Source organism: Hirundo rustica, chromosome 20, assembly GCF_015227805.2.
Source record: "Hirundo rustica isolate bHirRus1 chromosome 20, bHirRus1.pri.v3, whole genome shotgun sequence".
Taxonomy (NCBI): Eukaryota; Metazoa; Chordata; class Aves; order Passeriformes; family Hirundinidae; genus Hirundo; species Hirundo rustica.
This window is the reverse complement of record NC_053469.1, coordinates 8,387,637-8,411,278: the sequence shown is the minus strand read 5'-3', so window position 1 is coordinate 8,411,278 and position 23,642 is coordinate 8,387,637. Positions and strand designations below refer to the sequence as shown.

Here is a 23,642-nt window from a genome sequence, read left to right as displayed (position 1 = left end):
ACCAGCCCGAGAGTCAATAATTTCATCATTTTTGCTGTTGTACCGTGAATCTGCTCCAGAGTTGTCATTGTGTGCCCGTGGTAAAGAAAAGCTTTGACTACAAGCTTTGACTGTTGGGTTTTTGGGAAAGACCAGGTTAAAACACTACTCCATAAAATAGAGTTAAACAGATTTCCCCCTGTCCTGAGCACAGGCATTGTGCCAGCAGTTTGTGACCCTAAAAGTCTGTGCATTGTGGATTCCTGCCATGATCTGGCTGGGTTTTAGTCTGTGTTTGCACAGATTGTTTCGAGGAGCCCTTGGTGGCTCTGTGGGGTGTGTGCTGGGGAGTCCAACAATCCCACCGGGAGCTGTCAGGTGTGATTCTTGCAGTGTTTTTTTCTGGGTCACTCACAAAGTTCCTTGTTCACCCTAGGGATGAGGTGAGGTGGGAGATTTAAACCAAGGTGGTGCCTAGTAAAAGCAGGCTGCTGGTGTCCAGAGAAAGGGTCTGGGCAGCAGGGGGAGGTCAGGGAGCTGCTCACATTCCATCGCTGTACCTCAAGACCCCGAGAACGTTTTCATTGGGAAGGGAAACGTCGTTCAGGAATTCGGGATGGTTCAGTGTCACTGATATCCGGTCCTCCACGTTCAGGTGCGTCAAGTGGAGCTGGAGCAAGGTCTTAAAAGTCTTGTCCTGGCACGTTTCCGACGTGCACAGCGTGGACAGCGTCTGCCTGTCCACCCTGTCGTTCACCAGGAGCTCAATCTTGAGGTCGATGGGGCTCTTGGAGCACTTGGGGAAGTGGAAGTTCAAGTGGCAGAAGATCAAGTAGAGGCCCTGTTCCCTGATCACCAGCTCCTGGCTCTTGCACTGCACGGCCTCACAGACCCCCTTCTCCACCAGGCTCAGCCGGGAGCTGTTCACTGCGCTGGACACTGGAAGGAAAGCAGGGGCTGTTAGCTCTGAGCTCCACGGACCTCCCTGGGACACCTCCAGCAGCGCTTCCTGCTGAAAGGAGACACCTGCTCCGTGGTTTCCTGCAGGAAACTCCAGGAAAAGTCCTGGAAAGACAGCTGGGAGCTCGCACATGGAAGTGGGGCACTAAAAATTCCAAGGATTTACTCAGCCCTCGGCAAGCCCAGGACAGAGAAAGGCATGAACGTTCATCTCCATTATTTCCCCACTTGGCATATGAAGGGAATTGATAGAAGTGTGTTACCCTGTTTTTTCTGAGTTTTTTATAGCCTTTTGAATTTTCATAAAATGGAGTCAGATCTTTAGTTACTGCACAATATTAAGAGCAGTTTTCTACCTTTTTCCCACACATGTAACATAAACAAATCCTTTGTTTTTCATTCTCTGTCCTTTGCTTGCGTATTTCTAACCTGAAAACAATTGTAACTGACAGCTGGTTTGACCATTCGGCTGAGGGGTGTGAGAACTCCAAGAAGCCAATGTTCGGCCAGACCCAAAAATGTATAAAAAGTAAGAAATAAACAAGGAGGCTCTCTCTCCGCCCTGTCTCAGCTTTGAGCTGGAACGGAGGAACCTCTGCCCTGCGAAACCTCTCTTTCTGTGTGACTGCTTTGCGTGTCTCAGTGACAGAGATGTACGTCCGTGTACCTTCCCTACTCACAGAGATTGTACAGTTCATGGAGATGTACATTCCTCTCTGTGAGTGCACACAAGGAAAGGAAATCTTGATTTGCTTTTATTTTTAACCGGTTTAAAAAGAAAAAAAAAAGAAAAAAAAAAAAGGAAAAAAATCTAGGATCAGAAAGGGGATTGTCAAACATTCCAAGAGAGCTAAGGAATTTTTTTCCCTATAAAATGCCCATTTGGACAAAAAAAAGCTATTTGCCACTAAACCCAGTGTGAATGACATGAGCAGCTTCTCAGACAGGTCTGAAATTTCCTTTTCCCAACCCTTTTCCCCCACCTTGGACTCTCCACTGACCTCTCATGTAAGCAGCAGCTCCCTGGTCTGGGAAACTCTGTAGGATCCTCAAATAATCTTCAAAGGTGTTCCCTGGAGAAAACAACAGATTAACTCATTGCTCCTGAATGTTTTTGGGGTTTTTTTGGTACTGTAAAATGCAGCAGCACTTGGTACCCCGCTTCCAGCGTGGTTCTCACTCCTTGGCTGAGGATATCTGATCTGCCCAGGGAATTCAGAGCAGTGTCACTCGACTGGTAAATCTATAACAACCTAAAGCTCTGGCAGATTGCAGTTCTCAGCCGTGAAAAATTTAATTTCTTATCCTGCTTCTTAAAAATAGGAGTGATGGTTTTGAATTAAAAGAGAGTGCATTTGGAAGAGATACAAGGAGGAATTACAGGGAGGGTGTTGAGGTCCTGGCACAGGGTGCCCAGAGCAGCTGTGGCTGCCCCTGGATCCCTGGCAGTGCCCAAGGCCAGGCTGGACACTGGGGCTGGGAGCAGCCTGGGACAATGGGAGGTGTCCCTGCCATGGCAGGGGTTTGGGATTAGATGAGTTTTAAGATCCCTTCCAACCCAAACCAGTCTGGGATTCCCTGATTCTATGAAACAGAAATGATGCGCAGGTAAGATTGATTTGACCAAGTTATTTTTGTGTTGTAATTACAGAAAGCTTTTAAACATTTAAGTGGAATGTAGTTCTGAAAATGGCTCTTTGAGTGCTTCTGGAATGTTCTGAAAATGACTCTTTGAGCGCTTGTGGATTTCACCAGGACTTTAGGTTGTTCATATAACCAAGAGTGGTTTGGGTTGGAAGGGATCTCAAGGCTCATCCATTCCTGCCACGGGCAGGGACGCCTTCCACTGTCCCAGGCTGCTCCAAGCCCTGTCCAGGGACACTTCCCGGGATCCAGGGGCAGCCGCAGCTTCTCTGGCACCAGGGACCCAACAGCTGCTGCTGGAGGGGCCGAGCCGGCCCCGCTCCTGACCCGCGGGTCCAGCCCAGGGCAGCAGCCGTGTCCCGGGAATGCCCCAAATCCACAGCGCCGGGACAGGGAGGCGGCCGGGGACGGCTCCATCCCCCGGGACTCGGGATCTGCTTCATCCCATGGGGTTCGGGATCTGCTCCATCCCCCGGGACTCGGGATCTGCTCCATCCCATGGGGTTCGGGATCTGCTGCATCCCCCGGGATTCGGGATCTGCTCCATCCCATGGGGTTCGGGATCTGCTGCATCCCCCGGGATTCGGGATCTCCTCCATCCCATGGGGTTCGGGATCTGCTCCATCCCCCGGGATTCGGGATCTGCTCCATCCCATGGGGTTCGGGATCTGCTCCATCCCATGGGGTTCGGGATCTGCTCCATCCCATGGGGTTCGGGATCTGCTCCATCCCCCGGGGTTCGGGATCTGCTCCATTCCATGGGGTTCGGGATCTGCTCCATCCCCCGGGACTCGGGGACTGCTCAAGTGCAGGAACACCTCATCCCACGGGATGTGGAGACGGCTCCATCCCACGGGATGCAGGAACAGCTCATCCTCCGGGGGATGCAGGAACAGCTCATCCCACGGCCGTGGGATCCGTTCCCTCCCACGGGATCCGGGAACTGCTCCATCCTACGCGACGCTAGGACGGCTCCATCCCACGGGGTGCGGGGATGGTTCCCTCCCGCTGCCTCGGGGACTGCTCCATCCACGGCCGCGGGGACGGCTCCATCGCACGGCCGTGCCCGGCACTGCAGCGCACCGAGGAGCCAAGTCCCATCCCCCGCATCCCGGCACCGCATCCCCGCGATCCAGCTCCTGTATCCCAAACTCTGCTCCGCACTTCTCCCCCTTGCGTTTCATCTCCTTTCCGTCCACATTCCCACCTTCCATCTCCTCTCTGTAAGTTTTTCCTCCTCTCACCATACTGGATGTTCAGTTCATGGCATTGATTATCCATTCCTGGCAGTGCCCAAGGCCAGGCTGATGGGGCTTGGAGCAGCCTGGGACAGTGGGAGGTGTCCCTGCCCATGGCAGGGGGTGGAAAGAGACGAGATTTAAGGTCCTTTTGAACCCAAACCATTCTGGCATTCAGTCGATGATTCTGTGATTGTTCCGTCCTTATTCTGTATGACACAGAAGTGACCCCGAGGTCCACAGGCGGATGGACACACAGACAAGGTATGGATTCACGGAAACAGTGCACACCCCAGTGCTGCAACCTGACAGCTCAATGGTTATTTCTCCTTGCGTTTACTCCCCTTTACATCCCCTGGCCCTGCTGTGGCTGTGGAAGTGCACGGGAGCTCAGATGGCAAATTGGGAATTTTCTGTGTTCCATTCAACAGCTGAACACCAAGAATAAAGCAGGAAGGAGTTTCAGTAAAGCCTTATCAAATTACGCTCCCTCTCCCAGAGTACACAAAGCTCCAAAGCTTTCCCGTGACTCAGTTTATAAAACTGATAGCACAATCCCCAACCCTACGAGGGTCTCTGAAGGACCAGTTAATGCACAAATTAAGTCCTACTAAAACTTGACACTGGATGTTGTGTGTCATCACCCTCACCTGTCCCACGCTGCTCTCTGCTGGTGTGGCCTCGCCTCAGTCCCTGGGGCAAGTTTTGAGAGTCACAATAAAAGAAAGATCTAAAGGTGTGAGAGAGTGTCCAGAGGAGACACGGGGATGGGGAAGGGTCTGGAGGGGCCCACGAGGAGCAGCTGAGGGCACTGGGATTGTTCAGCTGGAGCAGGCTGAGGGCAGAGCTCCCCGGGGGCTGCAGCTCCTCCCGAGGGGCAGCTCCCAGCTCTGCTCTGGGACAGGGACAGGAGCCAGGGAAGGGCTGGAGCTGGGCCAGGGCAGGCTCAGGCTGCAGAGCAGGGAAAGGTTCTTCCCCCAGAGGGTGCTGGGCACTGCCCAGGCTCCCCAGGGAATGGGCACGGCCCCGAGGCTGCCAGAGCTCCAGGAGCCTTTGGACAGCGCTGCCAGGGATGCCCAGGGTGGGGTTGGTGGGGTGTCTGTGCAGGGACAGGGGCTGGGCTGGATCCTGTGGGTCCCTTCCAGCTCAGGATATTCTGTGATTCCATGATTCTAACAAGAACTCTATTTATATGCAGAGTGAGATAAGAATCTTAAGTTTCATAAGATTTCTGAAACTGGGGGTAATGATAAAAGATTCAAATCTCCAGACCCTTGCTGTATCTGCATGATCTGATTTCTAAGGGAGTCTTGATAATGAGGATGGATAAATCAGAGAGAAGCCGTCCCCATACCCAAGTTCCCCTGGCTGGAGGGGTTGGTGAGGTGTGTATTGCACCCTTTTCACTGGAGACAGGAACTGTGGATATATCGAAAAAATTGCAATATTTCTCTGATTTCAGTAGTTTAAAGACTTTTGTGGTGAGCAGGAGCTTACTGCTCTCCAAGAATGAGTAAGTCATGTACCAAAGTCCCTTCACCATCCTGGAAATCCCCAAAGAAAAACCAAAGCCTGCTTTCCTGGTGTTAGTCATGTCAATCTAGTGTTTTACTGAGGGCACAGGCACTGCAGAGATGTGGAGATACGGCATAGGATGGGCAAAACCCCTTCTGGCATTTATTTCAGCTAAAGCTGTTGTGTGTGGCGATAACAAGTGTCTGGCAACACGATCAGCACCTCGAGCCCACTCACACTCCATGTGTCCTGCAGGAAGGGAGAGATTATTTACAGAAACTCAGTGGCATGTAGGGGTTTTACCCTCCAAAGGCTGAAAATCCCCTGCTGCACAAGCAGCCTTTGGAGGCTGCAGCCCTGCAAGCTCTGCCAAGCCAGGTGCTGAACCTGCCCAGAAACTGCCCAGAGCTGCCCTGAGCTGCTCAGGGTGTCCTTGGCATCTCTAAAGATCTCCCCTCGCTGACCTGGCTGCACTTTGCATCTCCAGAGCTCTACTTCACATTTATTGGTGTCAGCAGGTTTGCTGTGCCTGTGTTCAAATTCGGTGACGTCAGCTGCATTAGTCAGAAGGGAAATTATGGGAAAAAAAAGTTGTTGTAGAGAGGCAGATCTGGTCCTCACTCTGCTGAGGCAGCTTGTAACTGTTTTCTACCTTTATTCTCAAGTTAATTCTTTTATGAAAAGTTTCAGCTCAAGCCAAGAGAGGCTGAAATTACCAGAGCTCCAGGACTGATCGGTGGATGTGCTCACATTGCCTAATTGGCTTAGCACGAGTCGTGGTGTAAATCAGAGGTAATCCCTCTGCAATCAGTGGGATTAGATGAGCTTAAAAATACCGTGAGGAGGAGGAAAGAAAGCTCCATTTGGGGCTAAGGACCAAGGAGACCACGCTGGTTTCAGCGTGTGCCGTGAGGCACAGGCACAGCTTCGCGGGAAGCTGCTGGCAAGGGAGGGGTCTCAGGGGGAAGCCCTGAAGAAGATATCAGGAGATCACTTATTTTTGTCTTTTTGACCCCTTTTACGGTTGGATGGGCATCCAGAGGGTGCAGTCCCGAGGAAAAGAGCCTGGCTGCTTCCAGGAGCTTCATGCAGCTTTTCCCCATGGAGCCAAAGGGGCTGTGGAACAGGACTGGGAAATGGGACAGGGAAATGGGACTGTGGAATGGGACTGGGAAATGGGACTGGGAAATGGGACTGTGGAATGGGACTGTGGAATGGGACTGGGAAATGGGACTGGGAAATGGGACTGGGAAACGGGACTGGGAAACAGGACTGGGAAATGGGACTGGGAAATGGGACTGGGAAACGGGACTGGGAAATGGGACTGGGAAATGGGACTGGGAAATGGGACTGGGAAATGGGACTGTGAAATGGGACAGGGAAATGGGACTGGGAAATGGGACTGTGGAATGGGACTGGGAAACGGGACTGGGAAATGGGACTGGGAAATGGGACTGTGGAATGGGACTGTGGAATGGGACAGGGAAATGGGACTGGGAAATGGGACTGTGAAATGGGACTGTGAAATGGGACTGGGAAACAGGACTGGGAAATGGATCCCAGAGAAGCTGCAATTTCACTGAGCCCCCAGAATTACCCCCCGAGGTGCAAAAGGAACCCCTGAGGATCCCTCAGAGCATCAAAACACAGCAGCCCCCTGTCCAGCCGGGAGGAAGCCAAGGGACACGGGGACACACGGGCTGCTGCCAGACACATCCAAGAGGATGTGACTGTGCCGGGGAAAGTTCTCTCTGCTGCCTGCCTCAGTTTCCCCACCTCGGAGATGGCTCTGACAGGAGCCCCAGCAAAGGGCACTGAAACCACGAGCTGAAAGTGGCTCTGTCAGCGTGGAAGGTGCTGCTACCCAGACGTGGAAAGCCCCTCGAGTGGGGCTCCTGAGGCTTGTCCTGCTCCCAGCCGGCCCTCGGAGACATTCCGCTGCCGTGGGGGTGGCTGAGTGTGGGCAGGCACGGGAGCAGGGCAAAACCCTGAATTATTTTATGAAGTCAAGAAGCCAAAGCAGGCAGCAAACAGCTTTTGATTCCCCTGTAGCCCCCGTGGATTTCAGTGCTTACGGAATTTGGCCAGGTGATGTCACGCACCGTCAGCAAGCCAGAGTCAGCAGAATTTGCCTCATTTTATTTCTCAGCAGCCACTCCCTGAAGTCCCTGCAGCTCATTTTGACTCTTTCCTGCCAGTTCAGTGCCCTGCAAACAGCAGCCTAAGGACTGGCCCAGCCTGTGCTGCTGTGACAAGTGGCAGCTGGGTGACATCCTCTCCTGGGCTCTGGGCTGTGCCTGTCACACACACTGAGAGCCTCCTGAGCCCCAGGACTGCCACTCTGGTCTGAAGGGGAACGAACTCAGCCGCCAAATTTCCTTCCAAAACCAGAAATTAAAGAAATATCCCTTTATAGAACCTCTTATGAATTCCTCACTGCACACCTGAATACTGCCAAACCCGTGGAATTTTAGGTCAAGACTCTCCACATCTCTGCCTGCTTGTCACTGGAGCAAAGGTCACCTAACATCATGAGCTATTCGTATATATGTGTGTGTGTTCATGCATATTTAGATATATTCACATATAGCTTGTGTTTGAAGTGTCGGAGAGAGGGAAGAGCCACCACTGAGCATTCTGAGCAGTCTCAGCCCATCTGTGAGGAGCTCAGCCCACCCTGGCTGTGTGAGGTGCATTTCCCCCGGATGCTGGCCTGCACGAGGGCTCTGCACTCTTTCTAGCATTTGCAAGCCCAGGCTTGCCCCGATTTTTCAAACTGAGGAACACAGGAGGAGCAGGGGAGGCAGGGTCGCATTTCTGCACACAGACACCTCCTTGGACTGAGGCTGAGAGGGGAAAAACCTTTATGGTCCAAGCATGAAATATCCATTTCTGAGGAACCTGCTGCTGTGGGATTGGTGCCTAATGCCCTGCAATGTCATCACAGAATCACTGAGGCGGCAAAAGACCTCCCAGACCATCAAATCCAACCTCTGCCTGGTCCCCACCTTGTCCCCAGCCCAGAGCACTGAGTGCCACCTCCAGCCCTTCCTTGGACACCTCCAGAGATGGGGACTCCCCCTGAGCAGCCCTTTCCAATGTTTTATCACTCTTTCCAAGGGGAAATTCCTGCTGATGTCCAATCTAAACCTCCCCTGGCCCAGGCTGAGGCCGTTCCCTCTGCTCCTGTCCCTGTTCCCTGGGAGCACAGCCCGACCCCCACGGCTGTCCCCTCCTGTCAGGGAGTTGTGCAGAGACACAAGGTTCCTCTGAGCCTCCTTTTCTCCAGGCTCAGCCCCTTTCCAGCTCCCTCAGCTGCTCCTCATAGTGTTGGGATCAGATTTAGTTGCAGAAGGCCAAACTGCCCTCTGAGACATTGCTGCAAATCTGAAAAGGCTGCCTGGCTCTTTGGCTTCAGCCTGATTTTCTCTACAGAGCAGGTTTGTGACTGCCACCTGTATTTTATTAATTTCTCAGAGCCATATTTTTATTTGGGAACCTACTTCCCATTGAAACTGAGAACGGGGTGCTGAATTTCTTTTCCTGGTCTGTACTGTGCCAGAGAAAAATACCTATAAATTGTGTGTGTGTGCGTGTGTGTGTTCGTTTGTATCTGCAGGTTTTTCTGCTTTATCCCTTTTGTAAATGAGAAGATATTTTGATATCAAATCTTTGCAGCTCAAATAAGAAAAGCCATCAGCCCAGGATTACATAATTCCCAGTGAAATGAGGCTCGGAGAGGCCAGCAAGGAGATGATGAGGGCTGTACCTCTCCAGGTCATCAATTTGTCTGTGAGTTCATTTTCCCTCTAAAAGATGAACATAACAACACCCCTCAGAGCCACACTGGTACATGATTTCTTGTTTGTGAAGTGGGGATGAGTTTTTGCAGACAAATGCTTCCAACAGAAAGAACATTTCACAAACACTTAGTTCGTGATGGATTTAATTCCTTCCCCTGTTGCTCAGGTACTGCACCGACAGTGGCACGGAGGGGTTGAGGAGACTGATCCCATTTTTCACAAACATTTAATGAGCTGACACTGCATGGCTCTCAGCCTGTGGATTCCTGCCACCCATCCACTGGGGCCTGACAGCTGAATCCGGGCTGGAAACATCCCATAAATCTGCTTTCGTGCCCGCTGGTGTTTAGCTAACAATAGAACACAATCTCATTGGAGATTTAAATTAAATCATTGCATTTTCCTGCTTTAATAAGACCCAATTAATTCAGCGTTGTGGCTGGGTCTGGGCTGCTGCCCGTTGGCATCTCAGTGAAGCCTCTGCCCGAGTGACCTCGGCTGGACCTGGCACAGAGCTGTGGGGTCACAGGATCATGGAATGGTTTGGGTTGGGAGGCACCCAAAAGCTCATCCATGGCCAGGGACACCTCCCACTATCCCAGGGTGCCCCAAGCCCCATCCAGCCTGGCCTTGGACACTGCCAGGGCTGGGGCTGTGTCCCCCAGAGCGTCCCTGAGGTGGTGGCACTGACACCGGGCTGGAGCCAGGCTGAGCACCCAGCTCAGTGCTGGGTTTTCACTCCCTTGCCCATTCCAACCGTGCACGAGCCCTGGTTCAAACCACACCCTATTTCCAGCTGGGCTGCCTGGGAGGCAGAAAGGGTCCAAATCCAAATCCACAGCAGCTCCAGCCTCAGCACAGCCCCACCCTGAGCGCTCCTCCTGTCTCCTGGCAGCAGTTGCCACAAGTCCCTGCTTGGTAGCCGGCAGGCAGCAGCTGGCAGAGCTCCCTGTGAAGGGCCCTCAGTGAATTACCCACTGGGTATATTAATTAGTAAGCTCTGCTTTATGCATTTGAAGATGAAAATAAAAGGCCCTGGCTATCTGCTCACACTTGAATGCTGTTATCCTGCAATAGAGACTGCTGGGCACTGAGGGGTGGGCTGGGAGAGCATTAAATCCACTAAAATCAGCTTTCAGCAGCTCTTCCTGATGTGGGCTCCCACTGTCAGCCCCCCTTTGGTCCTTCACTGATGGCATCATGTCAGACTGAGCAGCAGAATTCAGAAATTCAGAGCAAGAGGATGCCTGGGATGGATGTGGATCTAAAGACAGAAAAGTTCTGGCTGATGGAACAGCATCCTGGCCATTCCTGGAGAGAGCACACTGCTCCTACCTGGCACCTGCCAGCTGCTGGTGAGGAGATAAAACAACTGCACAGGTTGCTTGAGCTGAAATAAAATCATATATATATATATATATACACACACATATATACCACATATAAATGATCTATAGCAACCACATATAAACCATACAGTCATATTAATATTAATATTTTTATTTATACTTAAAAAATCTATATGCCATATATGGACTATATATAATATATAGCAACCACATATAAACCATATATTTATATATTTTATATATATAAATATATATGATTTTCTTTCATATAAATGGAAATGGAAATATGAATGGATTTTTGGACCAGTGACGTCTCTCTCCTGCCCTGGAAATGCCCCTACCCCTTGTGTTTGCTTTGAAAAGTGCTGACCTACACGTACAACCTCCGTGGCTCCTCCTCTGTGGATCACAAGGCTCCACAATTTCAGATCCTGCTCTATTTCTGAGCCTCTTCAGGCACAGGATAAAGCACAAAAAGACTCGAGAAAGACTTAGGATTTAAGATTTAAGGGGATGCTTAGGTCACTAGAGAGAAAGCAGTGTGTTTGTTTAGGGTGCCTTAGAGAGCCTAAGGAGAAAAGAAAACTCCTCCCGGTTACAGGAATTTTAAAACATAACGAAAGGGATGGTCAGGCAAGACGTGAAGCTCTTGGGAAGAGAGTGACACACAGGGACTGCTGTGGGAGCTGTGGGCTCAGGAACAAACCCAGTCCGGGAGAGTCACGGAATCAAAGTTACCCCAAAGGGAGAAAGGGGTGCAAATGCTGCAAAAATGCAGCTGCAGAAAAGGTGATTGTGGGATTGGGACTCTCCAGACCTTGGGCTCCTCTTACTTAGAATCAAGGAATCACGGAATATCCCGAGCTGGAAGGGACTGAAGGGGTCACCCAGTGCCACTCCTGTCCCTGAACAGACACCCCAAAATCCCACCCTGGGCATCCCTGGCAGCGCTGTCCAAAGGCTCCTGGAGCTCTGGCAGCCTCGGGGCCGTGCCCATTCCCTGGGGAGCCTGGGCAGTGCCCAGCACCCTCTGGGGGAAGAACCTTTCCCTGCTCTGCAGCCTGAGCCTGCCCTGGCCCAGCTCCAGCCCTTCCCTGGCTCCTGTCCCTGTCCCAGAGCAGAGCTGGGAGCTGCCCCTCGGGAGGAGCTGCAGCCCCCGGGGAGCTCTGCCCTCAGCCTGCTCCAGCTGAACAATCCCAGTGCCCTCCAATCTCCCATTCTGCTCCACCTCTGGCTGAACACGGGGCTTCATTTCCCACTGTGCCGGGAGTCACTGGCATCTCCTGCCCTCTGGGGCTGGGCACGAACCTGCATTTGCAAGGAGTCAAATCTTGGTGCTGAGAGCCGTGTGAGGCAGTGCCAGGGACATGAACCATGCTCCTGAGCTATGCTGAGGCAAAGCAGAATCTTGCTAAATTGTCTCTGTCAGACAGATTTTCTTATTTCAGGCTCCCTGTGCTCACACTCTGCCTGTTTCAGTTCCTCGCTCTGTGCCTTTTGCTGCTGTTCTTTCCTTGTCCCTGCTCGACTCTCCCATTTCCTTCTCCCCTTCCCCCTCAAACCAGGAGATCTTTTGGATCGTGTGGAACACATTTTCACCCCTCCTTTGTGAAAACGAGGGCTTTACACACATCTGAAAGAACGAGCACTTAAAATCCGAGTGACGTTCACATCTCCTGGTAAAAATCTCTTTTGAACAGACACCCCGGGGCAGAGTCAGAAATATTTGCCATTTCCTCAGCCATGCACTGGTTCCTGGATGTACTGAGTAATTCGAAAGCTTTTTTCTTATTGTCATTTTTCTCCCCCACTACTTTGGCTCTTCACCAAGAGGAGCCTTTGCCGGAAATGTTCAGATGTGCACAGTTGGCTTATTTGTGACCCTGGGCGTTATTTGCATTACAGATATGACAAATGGCCCATATTGTTTAGGGGTCTTACCTGTCCTGATGGGTTTTTTGATGCCCTCCATGGCAGGATCAGCTACCTGAAGGAGAAGAAAGAGAAGAGATGGATTATTCTGGGACGAGGAAATGCACATTTCATGTGCAACTGTGGACCTGAAACATTTCTGGTTTTTTCTAACATAGAAAATCTACATTTCTGACACAGCCAGGTTCTCTCAGTGCAGTAAGAAAATGATGTGGGTTCTGTTGGGGCTCTTTCAGAAGCACAAGTCCTAAAAGTTCCTCTCTGTGGCTTTCAAGGCTTGGAGAGAGTGAGACTGGATAACCTGGAGAGCCAAGTGCCTGGGAAAGATCCTTAAAGCTGTAGAGCCCCAAACAGGTGATGACAGTGATGTCCTGCCTCACCTCTCCTACTTCTTGCTGAGATGTAAAACCAAGGCTGAAAATGGCACAGGAGATCGTTCTCTATCAGCCTGACATGAGAAATTCCCAGAAAACCAGCTCCAGGGGTGAAATGCAGCAGGATCCCTCTGCTGACACCTTTCTGCCACCCAAACACACACCCCAGAGTCCCTGGCAGCTCATGAATGCCCAGCAGTGCCCTCAAGGAGCAAAATGTTCCCCCAGCAGCTGAGGAGAGCACTGGGAGCTCCTCGCTGTGTGTCACATCCCTTCAGCCTCACACTGGGAGATCCCTCAGGCATTTCAGTGTCAGGAGATGGGTTCTGCTCAACCAGCTCACACGTGGGCACAAATTACCTGGGCTAATTGTGCAGGCTAATCAGGCCAGGCCCAGCTCAGCACACTGGAGTTGGGAGGGATCCATTAAAACATTAAGTCCTTCTCCCTGCTCCTCACTTACCTAAAATTAAACCATAGGACTAAAAGCCTTTTCCAGCTTGAGCCCTGTCAGACTCGGTGCCCTGGGCACGTCCCTGGGGAGCCTGTTCAGCGACCCACCAGAACATCCAGGAAGGAGAAATCTGGGCAGCTCTGCCAGCTTTAAGAGAACCTGTGATACCTCCTGGGAGAAACTGGGCACCCCTGTGGTGGGAACTGCTCCACCCATAGCGGTGTTACAGCCTAAACCCCTCATTTCTGTCTCTGAAGCGGATAAACAAGGTGGTGTGGGGAGAAGGAGAACGCTTGGACAGGGAGAGAAGCTGCTCTGTGTCTGTTTGTGGCACTCAGTGTTCTCATTTTCAATGTTTAGGAAGGTTTTTAATTAGATTTTGGCTTCACCTGGCCACGTTTTGAACAACAGCAAGGAGCGGAGCTGCAGCTGCTCCCAGCAAAGGGTTGCTGTCCTTTGGTCTGGTGCCAAATGCTGTGCCCTGCAGAGGTGGCAGAGCTGCTCCCAGGGGCCCTGGGCACTGACAGGTTAATGGTTGGACTCACTGATCTTCGGGCTCTTTCCCAGTTTCAATGAATCTGTGATTCTCCGGGAATGTGGGGATCTGTAATCTGTTCATTTTCTCTGCCCACACCCGTGTAAGGCACGGTAGGGTCACCTGGTGAGCCGGCATTCCTCCAGGGGACCTTCCTGAGCTGGGCAGGAAGAACAGGAACCCAGAGATGTCATTTGAAAAAAACAGATATTTCCGAGCTTTTTGCCCCTGACACAACATCCTCCCTTGGGAAGGATGGATCTCATCACAGATTACCAAAGGTTAAACTGAGCAGCGTTTGGGCTGAAAACACCCCCAGGAATTTCTTCCAGGACCTCTCAGCCCTTCCTTTGCCCTGGTGCTGTCTCTCCCACACTCAGGGCACAGGGCAGAGTCGCTGTTCAGTGTGGTATCTGAACATTCCTGCTCTCCGTGGAGAATTCAGGATATTTTAGGTGACAGAAAAAGGATGCTCTGCCCCCAGGGAGATTGCACTGAACGGAATCAGGCAGCCAGGGAGGTGTTTGCCTTGCTGGTGGCTCAGAGCCTGCTCTGCACTCGGGGCATAAAACCAAAATTAAAATGGACTAAAGGCATTGTGTTCTCACCTGGGAAGGCTCCCAGAGAGTCAAACCAGCACACACCAAAGCAATCTGTTTTAGTGACAATTGAGTAGATACTGAAATAAACCTTTAGGACTTCCTTTGAAATATTGCTGCTATTATTTCTTTCTTTTCCAGCAGCAAGAATATTCCATGTAATGCTGGCATTTGGAATGCAAAGAGACACACAAGAGGAGCCCAAACAGATTAAATTCTCCAGTGCCAGCTCAGAAAAAATTCAAGACAACACATTTCATCCTGTCTGGAGTGATCTGGGGGCTGGTGATGGAGGAGCTCAGTCTTTACTCAGCAAGCAGAATAATTTGAGTTTGCTTTATTAGGGAAAATGAGAATCAGGTGCCAGCAAAAGTGATTTATTCTTCTTTCCCTTAATCATTTTACAAAATTTTTCTCAAGCTGAGGCAGAATAAAGGGTCATTCTAAATTCCTGGGTCACAACAGTGAATATTCATGGAACCAGACACCTCTGACCCCTGGGAGGGTGTTGAGGCCCTGGCACAGGGTGCCCAGAGCAGCTGTGGCTGCCCCTGGATCCCTGGCAGTGCCCAAGGCCAGGTTGGACACTGGGGCTTGGAGCAGCCTGGGACAGTGGGAGGTGTCCCTGTCGTGGCTGGGGTGGCACTGGATGAGTTCTAAGGTCACTTCCAACCCAAGCCAGTCCGGGATTCTGTCAAGTCTTCATCTACCTCTGGAAAGTCCAAGGAAATTCCCCCAAGCCACAGTCCCCACCATGGGGCTGGGCTCTCCAAGAGCATCTCTGGCAGCTCTGTGGGGAAGAGCTCTTTGGCACCCTGCACTCCAAGGAAAATCTTCAATTTAAAAGAGAAGCCCCAAGGCCCTCCCATGTTTCTGCCCAGCCTCAAACCTCCATGATTTCAGCAGGAATTTCTCCATGGAAAGGGTGGCCAGGCCTTGGCAGGGGCTGCCCAGGGAGGTTTGGAGTTCCCATCGCTGGAGGTGTCCCAGGAAGGGCTGGAGGTGGCACTCAGTGCCCTGGGCTGGGGACGAGGTGGGATTTGATGGTCTGAGAGGTCTTTTCCAACCTCGCTGACTCTGGGATTTATTCCATGACCCAGCTCTGGCTGGGGAAGAAGATGTCTTCTCCTTCCTCCTGAGGTGCCAAGAGGCACAGGTTACAGCTGGACACAGAAAGTGCAGAAAGCAGAGCACTGAGAGCGAGCCTCACAGGGAACAGCCCTGGGTGAAAATCAGTTTTTCCTGTGCTGACCAAAGCGGTTAAAGTGGCACCTCCAGACAGCAGGTGACTGTCACTGTGCAGAACACCCCACTGCAGGAGCTGGGCCAGGGCAGTTTTCTCCTAAAATGCCTCAGTGGAATTCCTGTAGTGCCCAATGAGTGGGAAATCTGCTTTTAGAGGAATTTTCAGGATTTTAATTTTATTTTTAAAATTTTATTTTCCTGTCTGTCAGGGCTGCCACAAGAGGGGGGTTGCCTGAGTGGGGCACCCAGGGCCAAAATGAGTTTTTAGGAGACATAAAACCCCAATAAACAGTGCAGGATTGTGCTGGGTGCTGTGTGAGTCACAAACCTACTGCTAAAGGTTCTTAACAGCCTTGAAGAGCAGATCAGCAAATAGCAAAACCTGCTCTGACCTTTAGTATTCACCACACTGGTGATAAAAAGGCTTTCCCACACAATTTAGAGGTTTGATATGTGAAGTCTACAAAACCCAGAGCAGTGATGGACTAACCCAGATCGTGGACTCTGGACATTCACACCGAGTTTGTAATGGGAGGCCCAGGTGTCTCCTGAACCTTCCTGTACAGCACCAGCCTTATGAGGGTCTGTGTGCCTTAAAATGCCATTTTCCAGCCCTTCCTGCCCCATTCTCTGTCACTGGTTTCACATCTCTCTCTCTCTACACACGAACATCTCCAGGGGTGTATATATAACACATACCCAGCAGTGAATGCAGCAGGCAGGAGGGTGGAGGGTTTGACACACTTCTAAACAGAGTCAAGAAGAAAAATGATGGCTCCAGACCACCTTACACCGTTCTCATTCCAGAGCAAAACTGAGTCACTCCTGAACGATCAGCAATGGCCTGAAGCCAAGTGGTTCTGCAGATGAAAGCTGAAGAAATGAACTGACTTCAGCACCGCAAATTGTTCAAAAAACCAGAGTTTAGCTCTAAAACTGACGCTTCCCAGATGTGGCAGTAACGTGCCGCGCCACCCTTCTTGAAAACAAGGCGTAAAGGAAATTTCTTGGGGTGCTGGAAAGTGGGGAGGTGTGATAATGTCTGTTAGAGGCGCTGCAGGATTCAGAGAAGCAGCTTTGAATCATAGTTGCCTTTTTCCCTTCTTTGTTTCCCTTCTTTGGAGCGCCCAGATTGTGGGGGCTGCCAGCGCCCGCTTTCTGCAGAGTTTGATTTTCCTTTTCCAGTCTGCCTTCCTTCAACTTAAATTAGGCAATTATGAATTCATCAAAAGGCAGCCGGTGCTGGGGGCAGGGACAGCGTGGTCTTGCCACCATAAGGCTCTTAATGCCGTGGCACCCAAGGGTGCAACCCCTGCATCGTCCCTGTGACCCTCAAACACCCCTTGGAACAGAGGGAAGTAAGAGCTGCTCTCTCAGCTCAGCATAAGGAGGGTGGGAAGTTGCCCCTGAACTCAGGGACCACTCGCACAATCCAGCTGAAAACATCTGGAGGGAAAAGCTGATGGTCCCAAGGAGGCGATCACACAAAATGTTGGGTTTTTTGTCACAGTTACAGAGAAAACAATAACTCCATCTGGTGATGCTGTGATCCATCCCTACAGCAGCTCAGCGTGCACAGGGCTCCAGGGACTCCCCGGCCCCCCAGGTCCTGGCAGTCAGGGCTGGAGATGCTCAGCCCAACCACGGCTGGTTCCCAAAAGATTCTGTGCCCAGCCTCACTCCGACACTGCAGCCAAGGGCTCTTTGGAGCAAGCCTGGTTCTGTCCCACAGAACCAACACTCGTCTTCTGCTCCGGGGGTTCAGGACCAGCCACAGCTGGGGGGTGACTGCTCTGCTTCTGAACTCCCCGAGAGCAAAACACAATCTGCGTTTTACTGCCAAATTCTCCTCAGAGCGTAAAATTGCTGCTTGATTTCATTTGTTCCTCGCAGCCCTCAGCTTCGTATTTCCTCCTTCAGCCAAGCTCGTTTTCAAAGCAGCTGCAATGGTGTCATTACTCTTTTAAGTCAAAACCTCGGCTCTTTCAGCAATCTTGTCCCTCTGGCAACTCCTGTAACTGCTTTATCCTGATGGAGAGGTGATTTAATGCTTGCTTCCATAATCAGTACAAATGAAAGCCTCATTATACAGCAAAGCTGTGGCAAGTCTGTAATTACCTAGAGTGTTATTTTAAAGATTTCCCCTGATATCCCACTATTTCTCACTTTAAAAGCCCCATGTCTCACGTTAACTGTCCTCAAAGTGCTTCTCTTTTGGGAGAACACTGATTACAGGTAAATGATTCCTCTCTTGGAGGAGTATCAGTCAAGCCTTCCTGGTTTAATTTCTGGATAACGTGCACACACAGGCACACAAAATGCACAGGATAAATTTAGCAGGAGAAAATACTGAGTCCAAGGCTCATATTTTGTTTTCCACTGCCAGTTCCTCCAGCAGGCCTGCACTGGAGCTTTCCCTCTATGAACAATAGTGGGGGCACCTCAGCACTTTGATTTTTGCAGTAAGATTTCAGAGCCTATAAAAATTCTAACGTGGCATTTTACCTTGGTAAAGTTGATAGCAACGCCTCTACAAGGTCAGAAATTCACTTTGTATCCTCACAACCATCTATCTCTGCTCTGGCTGTCACTGCTTCCCCACCAACACCAGATCCATTTGAGAGCAATCTTTTATTTTAAGAAGTTAAAGCGACGGTTGTTAGAGGGAAAAGTTGTTTGTGCGCGACCTTGTGTGGCTGATATCCTTTCTACAACTCGGGTTGTGCATTAGGAATCACACCCAAGGCAGGACTGAGGGGACAGGGGCCACGAGGGAGTTCCTTGGCCCCCAGCCCTGCTCTGGGTGCTCCAGGAGAACTCTGCCTCACCTCATCAGCAGGCAGCAGCACAGGGTAGCACACAGAGCTGTGGCACGTCCCCTGCTGCAACCCATTTCAGAGCACCAGACCAGAGCAAACCCTCTCAAACACGGGATTGCTCTCCAAAGGGCCAGCAGGACACACACATCAAACCAGGAGGGACACAGGCTGCTGGGCACCTCGCAGTAGGAGCGTTCTCCTTCCATTTACAGAGCTGGAATTGCCAAGAACAAAATGTTGTCTATGGAGAAAGGTCCTCTTTTTCTGAACTTCTTTTATCTGCGTTTCATCTTTCCCCTAATCCACATGTGTGCATGTTTACAACAGAGATAGGAACTGTTCTTCTGGCCACAGAACGGGGAAGGGAAGGGTAGGGTAGGGAAGGGACTCAATCTCTTACCGTCCTCTGGACGACCAGGACCATGATGGTGGCCAAGGCAAAGACGAGCAACGCGCCCAGGGTGGCGATGATGAAGTACAAACACACTCTGTTAGTGGCTCCAAGCCTCCTGGGAGCAGCGTCTTCATTCACACTCATGGCTGATTCACTCGAGTCCTTCTCCAGAGAAAGTGTTTGCTCTTGTGCCTGGCACATTCTTATATAGCTCTCCAGGCACCGCTCCGTGTCTCCCCTCGGTCGGGTTCAAGTTGCAGCCCATCTCTGCTCCTGGCAGGATTTTCCCCCTTCATCCTGGCTCATGTGATCTGGAAAAAAAAACTTCATCACTTGCTGTACAAAAAGAGAGAGCCCCGGGGGCGTGAGGCAGGACGGGGCTGTGAGCAGGGGAAGGAGCTGCATGTTCTCGCTCAGGGATTTCTCCGCCAGGTCCCGCGCTGCAGCCGGGGTTTCTGATGTCACAGGGCCAACAGACACCGCGATCCCCCCGGGCTGCGTGAAATGGGGAGATATGCAAATTTCTCTTTCATTTTTAACTCGCTGCAGCCGCAGCCGGGCTCAGGGACTCGCCCCGAGCTCTGCCTTCCTGTTGCGCGCAGAAACCCCGCTGCCTCCCGACGGGGAGCGAGCTCCAGGGCTCTGCAGCACAGGTGACCTTGGGGCAGCCCCGGGAGCAGCATCGCCGGCCGGGCCGGGCAGGGACCAGATGGAGCCGCTCTGCCCCGCGCTGCTGCGGCCACACCTCGAGCAACGCGAGCGCTTCGGGGCAGCTCAGCGGGAAAAGGACACGGGAACGTGAGGGTGCGTCCAGGGGAGGCCAGCCAAGGTGGTGAAAAAGGCACCAAGGGCAGGACTTAGGAGGAACGCCCTGAGGTGACTTGGTTTGCCCAGGCTGCAGAAGGGATGGCTGAGGAGGGGATCTGGTGGCAATGCACACGGCAGGAGCAGGGCAGGAGCTGCTGGTCACCTCAGGAGGAAAGGGAGCGGAGCTGCAGCAGGGGAAGCTCAGAGTGGGCATTGTGGCAAGGCTCTTCCCCGAGAGGGTGGCTGATCGCTGGAACAGGCTCCCCGCAGCACTAACACTGTCCAAGGGTAAAGGAACCTCTGGCTGATTCTCTTGGTCATAGGAGTTTGTGTTGGGCAGCCCTGGGAGGAGCAGGAAGTTGTACTCAATCCTTACAGATCCCCTCCAGCTCCAAATATTCTATAATTCGATGACTACCCCTGTCTCTGGAGGTCTGGAGATATTTAAAGAAGAATTTCACAGAAGTGTGTCAGAAATACATTTCTGATTCAGGGGTCAAGTTCTGACAAAAAGGAAGTCGTGACACTAAAGCAGCTGAATGCAGGGGTTGGGATGTGCTCACAGAGGGTGTCTGTAATCCCAGGTTTATCTGCAGTCAGGAAATTCCTGCTCACTTCTATCCAGGCCTGGGACTACCACTCTGGCTTTACACAGAACTCAAGTGAGATTTATCTGGAAACATTCCTTCCTTATTCCTGCATGTTTTCTGTGGGATGACTCCTGACTTTCCCATCAGTCCAAGTCAGAAGACAGCTGAGTTTTCCTGACAGTGTTCCCAGCTGGATGTGTGTCCCCTTTTGAATCACATACATTCAAGTCAGTTAATTTATTTATCAGGAAAAAAAATCGTGTGTTATTTGTCTCAGCTAACCCAATTTGTTATTACAAGGACATTAGAGAGGGCAAAGAGGATCTTACCAATGGTCCATCCAGCTCAGCACCTTGCCTTCAGTAGAAAATAACAAGAAATTCCTTGTGAAGAATATCAGAACAGAAAATACAGACATTTATTGAGTGCAGTTCTCCAGTTTCCTTTGATTTGGGCTCATGGCCTCCCAGATAAAAGGTAGAACTTTTCAATTTTAATCCAATTGCTCTTCACAACCCTGACATTGCAGAGTTGTGGCATTTTCCTATCACTGCCACTATCTTTAATAAAACCACTGGAGCACAGCACTACAAACACTTTTACGGATTTCCAAAGCAGTGTTTTTCAGAGCATCCCTTATCACCATGGGAACAGGCACAACCTGATTTAACCAGAGACAAAGGGATGAGAAAATGGTCTCACTTGGTCAGACCTGGCAGGTTGGATGAGGTGGATTGTCATTGTCGAGATGGCCACGGCACTCAGGAGCGCTCCTTTAAAAACTTCAGGGGGATTCAAGTATCAGTCCCATGTTATCTGAAAGTCTTTCATACCTTTTCTATGTTGCAGTCCCATGAGCAGCTCCACACAGCTCTGGCTCTTTCTCTCCTTCTTCAGCTTTTCCATCTCGCTGCTTCCTGTCCCTGGCACAGCCACCTTACCCTGTCTGTCTCTCACACGAGCTCCTGTCCCTTCCTCCTCAGAGAACAACCAGCAAACTGCACCTGACTCCTCTCCCAGCTAATTCCCTCTTTTATCACACCCACAGCTGTGAGGGCACGGCTGTTCCCACTCTTGGATAATTAACACAGCTGCAATGTATGGAGGGCAAGATTGCCCTTAGCACTATCTCTGTCTTCCCACAATTCCCCATTTCTTTTTTAATCATGAAGTCATATTTCTAGAAAAAAAACATTATTAAGTAAATTGACATTTTAAAATGTTTTTATATTTTTCTTAGGACTAACAGTTATATAAATGTTTGAATACAGCACATGTTTTACTAGACAAGAAAACAAACAAGTAAATAAATACACTGTACTGAGTAATAGAATCGCTCTGTTTCCAGTTTCTTCTGTACCTGCTTTTTAAATTCTTTTTCTTATTCCTTCTTCAGCTTTGCTGCTTTGCATGATGTTCTCTGTATCTTCCACAAACTCTCTCATTTCCCCGTTGCAATGGTTCTCCTGCAGACCCTGCAATTTGGGATCCTTTCTGCAGACCTCAAACCTCAGAGTCCCCTCAGTGGCCACATCTAAGGTCATTGAGGAGAAATAGCGTCCCTGGATTTATTCTTCCCTTTTTCCTCTGCAATTTTATTTTTTTTCCCTAAAACTTTGTACAAGGGCAGAGCTTTCAGAGAGACATTCACATAGCAGTCTTACAGACTTCCATGATCTCCAAACTGTTCATTAACTGTACAGCTTACAAGCATTCAAAATCCCTTATTTCTCCTTCATAGCTGGCAACTTTTTCAATTACATTCCGTTTAACACCACTTACCGTGTTATTTAGCTGAATAATGTTTTCTCCTCCTGGTACTTGAGTCCCCATCATTGTGTTCCCAGTGGCTCGCCTGTACTGCAAGTGTCAAAATCAAGTTCAGACTGGTAGTTTCAGCTGCTGCTCCCAGCTTTGCTGGGCTCCATCTCCACTGCACCTCCCCCTGCAGCCCGATTACAAATCGCGTCTGGTGTCACCATATGTCACTGTCAAGGTGGTTGTGACGCTCCTTACATAAGCCATGTCCCATTATTACTAGTTGGTGGCTCACCTGCTTCCAGGTGTCTTGAAAGGAGAAAATCAGCTCCAGACCTCACTGTGGCTTCCACACACCACTCTCAGCTCCACCAACACCGCCTCCCCCACTCTCCTCCCAGAGGGTCAATATTGCCAGGCACTAGGACCCCACGTCAGTCCAGACCAGGTGTGTCATTCAGGCTGTTGCATCGTGTCAGGGTCACCATTTGTCATTGTCGAGATGGCCACAGCACTCAAGAGTGCTCCTTTAAAAACTTCAGGGGGCTCCAGGCATCAGCACCTCATTATCTAAAAGTCTCTCATACTCTTTCTATGTTGCAGTCTCATGAGCAGCTCCACACAGCTCTAGCTCTTTCTCTCCTTCTTCAGCTTCCTTCTGCATTTCCAGCTCTCTGCTTCCTGTCCCTCACACGAGCTCCTGTCCCTTCCTCCTCAGAGAACAACCAGCAAACTGCACCTGACTCCTCTCCCAGCTATTTCCCTCTTTTATCACACCCACAGCTGTGAGGGCACAGCTGTTCCCACTCTTGGAGAATTAACACAGCTGCAGTGTATGGAGGGCAAGATTGCCTTTAGCACTATCTCCATCTGTCTTCCCACAGCGGATCCTCCCTTGTTGGGTTCTTCTTGGTGGATGCAAAACTTCTGGACAGCCATGAGCAGCAGAGGTTCTTGTTCTGGAGATTAATCTTTATTATAAAGGCAAGATTTACAAATTCTTGCCTATGAGATTTCATTTGACCCCTTAAGGCAGCAAGCGCAGAGCAGCAAATCCCCTCTTTGGGAAGAAGCACACGGAGATCCCCTAGCAAAGTAATTTCTCCCCAGGGGTCCTCAACAATGTGACAGCTCTGAAATGCAGGAAAATCCAAATTCCCAAGGTTTAGCAGTGACTCTAGAGCAGGCAGTCCAGCAACTCCTGCTCGTGGCTGAGCAGATCCATCCCTCACTGGGGTGGAAGATATTCCAGAGGATAATGGCAGTGGAGTTTGTAGGATGTCACCTCGTGTGGTGTCGTGGGGGAGGCCCAGTTCCCAGCGAGCTCTTAGGCTTTTACACTCACACCTGGATTGCAGGTCAGCTCTTCAAACAGAAGAACACCTGTGCTGAGCTCATGTGAGAACAACCAGGTGCTGGTGATGGCTGCAAAAGGAAAAGAGATCAGTGAGAAAAGATGGGATCAATTTGTGCAAGCAAGCATAATCCAGGTTAAACCAGACCTGGTGCTTTCTGAGATAAATCTGGTCAGCCCACGAGCACAGCACTGCAAACCCACAGGGTGAGCTGGGAAGGCTGGGATCTGCTGGGAAGGTCCTATAATCCCAAGATCCAAGACTGGTTTGGTTTGGAAGGGACCTTAAAGCT

At 50.7% G+C, this 23,642-nt stretch overlaps 1 protein-coding gene across 4 annotated transcripts; it reads right to left on the bottom strand.

The window, feature by feature from the left end:
- Window positions 1–413: 413 nt before the first annotated feature.
- LOC120761913 (tumor necrosis factor ligand superfamily member 8-like) lies at window positions 414–22,716 on the bottom strand. Of its 4 annotated transcripts, XM_058423186.1 has the most exons (6): window positions 22,291–22,716; window positions 22,020–22,097; window positions 18,847–19,151; window positions 12,430–12,475; window positions 1,941–2,012; window positions 414–918 (listed from the first exon to the last, which is right to left on the bottom strand). In XM_058423186.1, exons 3-6 carry the CDS (start codon window positions 19,039–19,041, stop codon window positions 521–523), a joined length of 711 nt encoding a protein of 236 aa, XP_058279169.1. In that variant the 5' UTR covers window positions 19,042–19,151; window positions 22,020–22,097; window positions 22,291–22,716; the 3' UTR covers window positions 414–520. The 4 variants fall into 4 exon arrangements, 1 of the variants encoding a protein (XP_058279169.1); XR_009208451.1 differs by lacking the exons at window positions 414–918; window positions 1,941–2,012; window positions 12,430–12,475; window positions 18,847–19,151 and adding an exon at window positions 21,582–21,712; XR_009208452.1 differs by lacking the exons at window positions 414–918; window positions 1,941–2,012; window positions 12,430–12,475; window positions 18,847–19,151 and adding an exon at window positions 21,630–21,771.
- Between the last annotated feature and the right edge of the window lie 926 nt (window positions 22,717–23,642).

Bases quoted from the DNA above. Each gene is read 5' to 3' on its own strand.
- LOC120761913 (XM_058423186.1), bottom strand. From the start codon at position 19,041: ATGTGCCAGGCACAAGAGCAAACACTTTCTCTGGAGAAGGACTCGAGT. The intron at 12,476-18,846 runs GTAAGAGATTGA...CTTCTCCTTCAG, and splicing joins TCCTGGTCGTCCAGAGGACG to GTAGCTGATCCTGCCATGGA. The intron at 919-1,940 runs GTCAGTGGAGAG...CTTTCCTTCCAG, and splicing joins AGCTGCTGCTTACATGAGAG to TGTCCAGCGCAGTGAACAGC.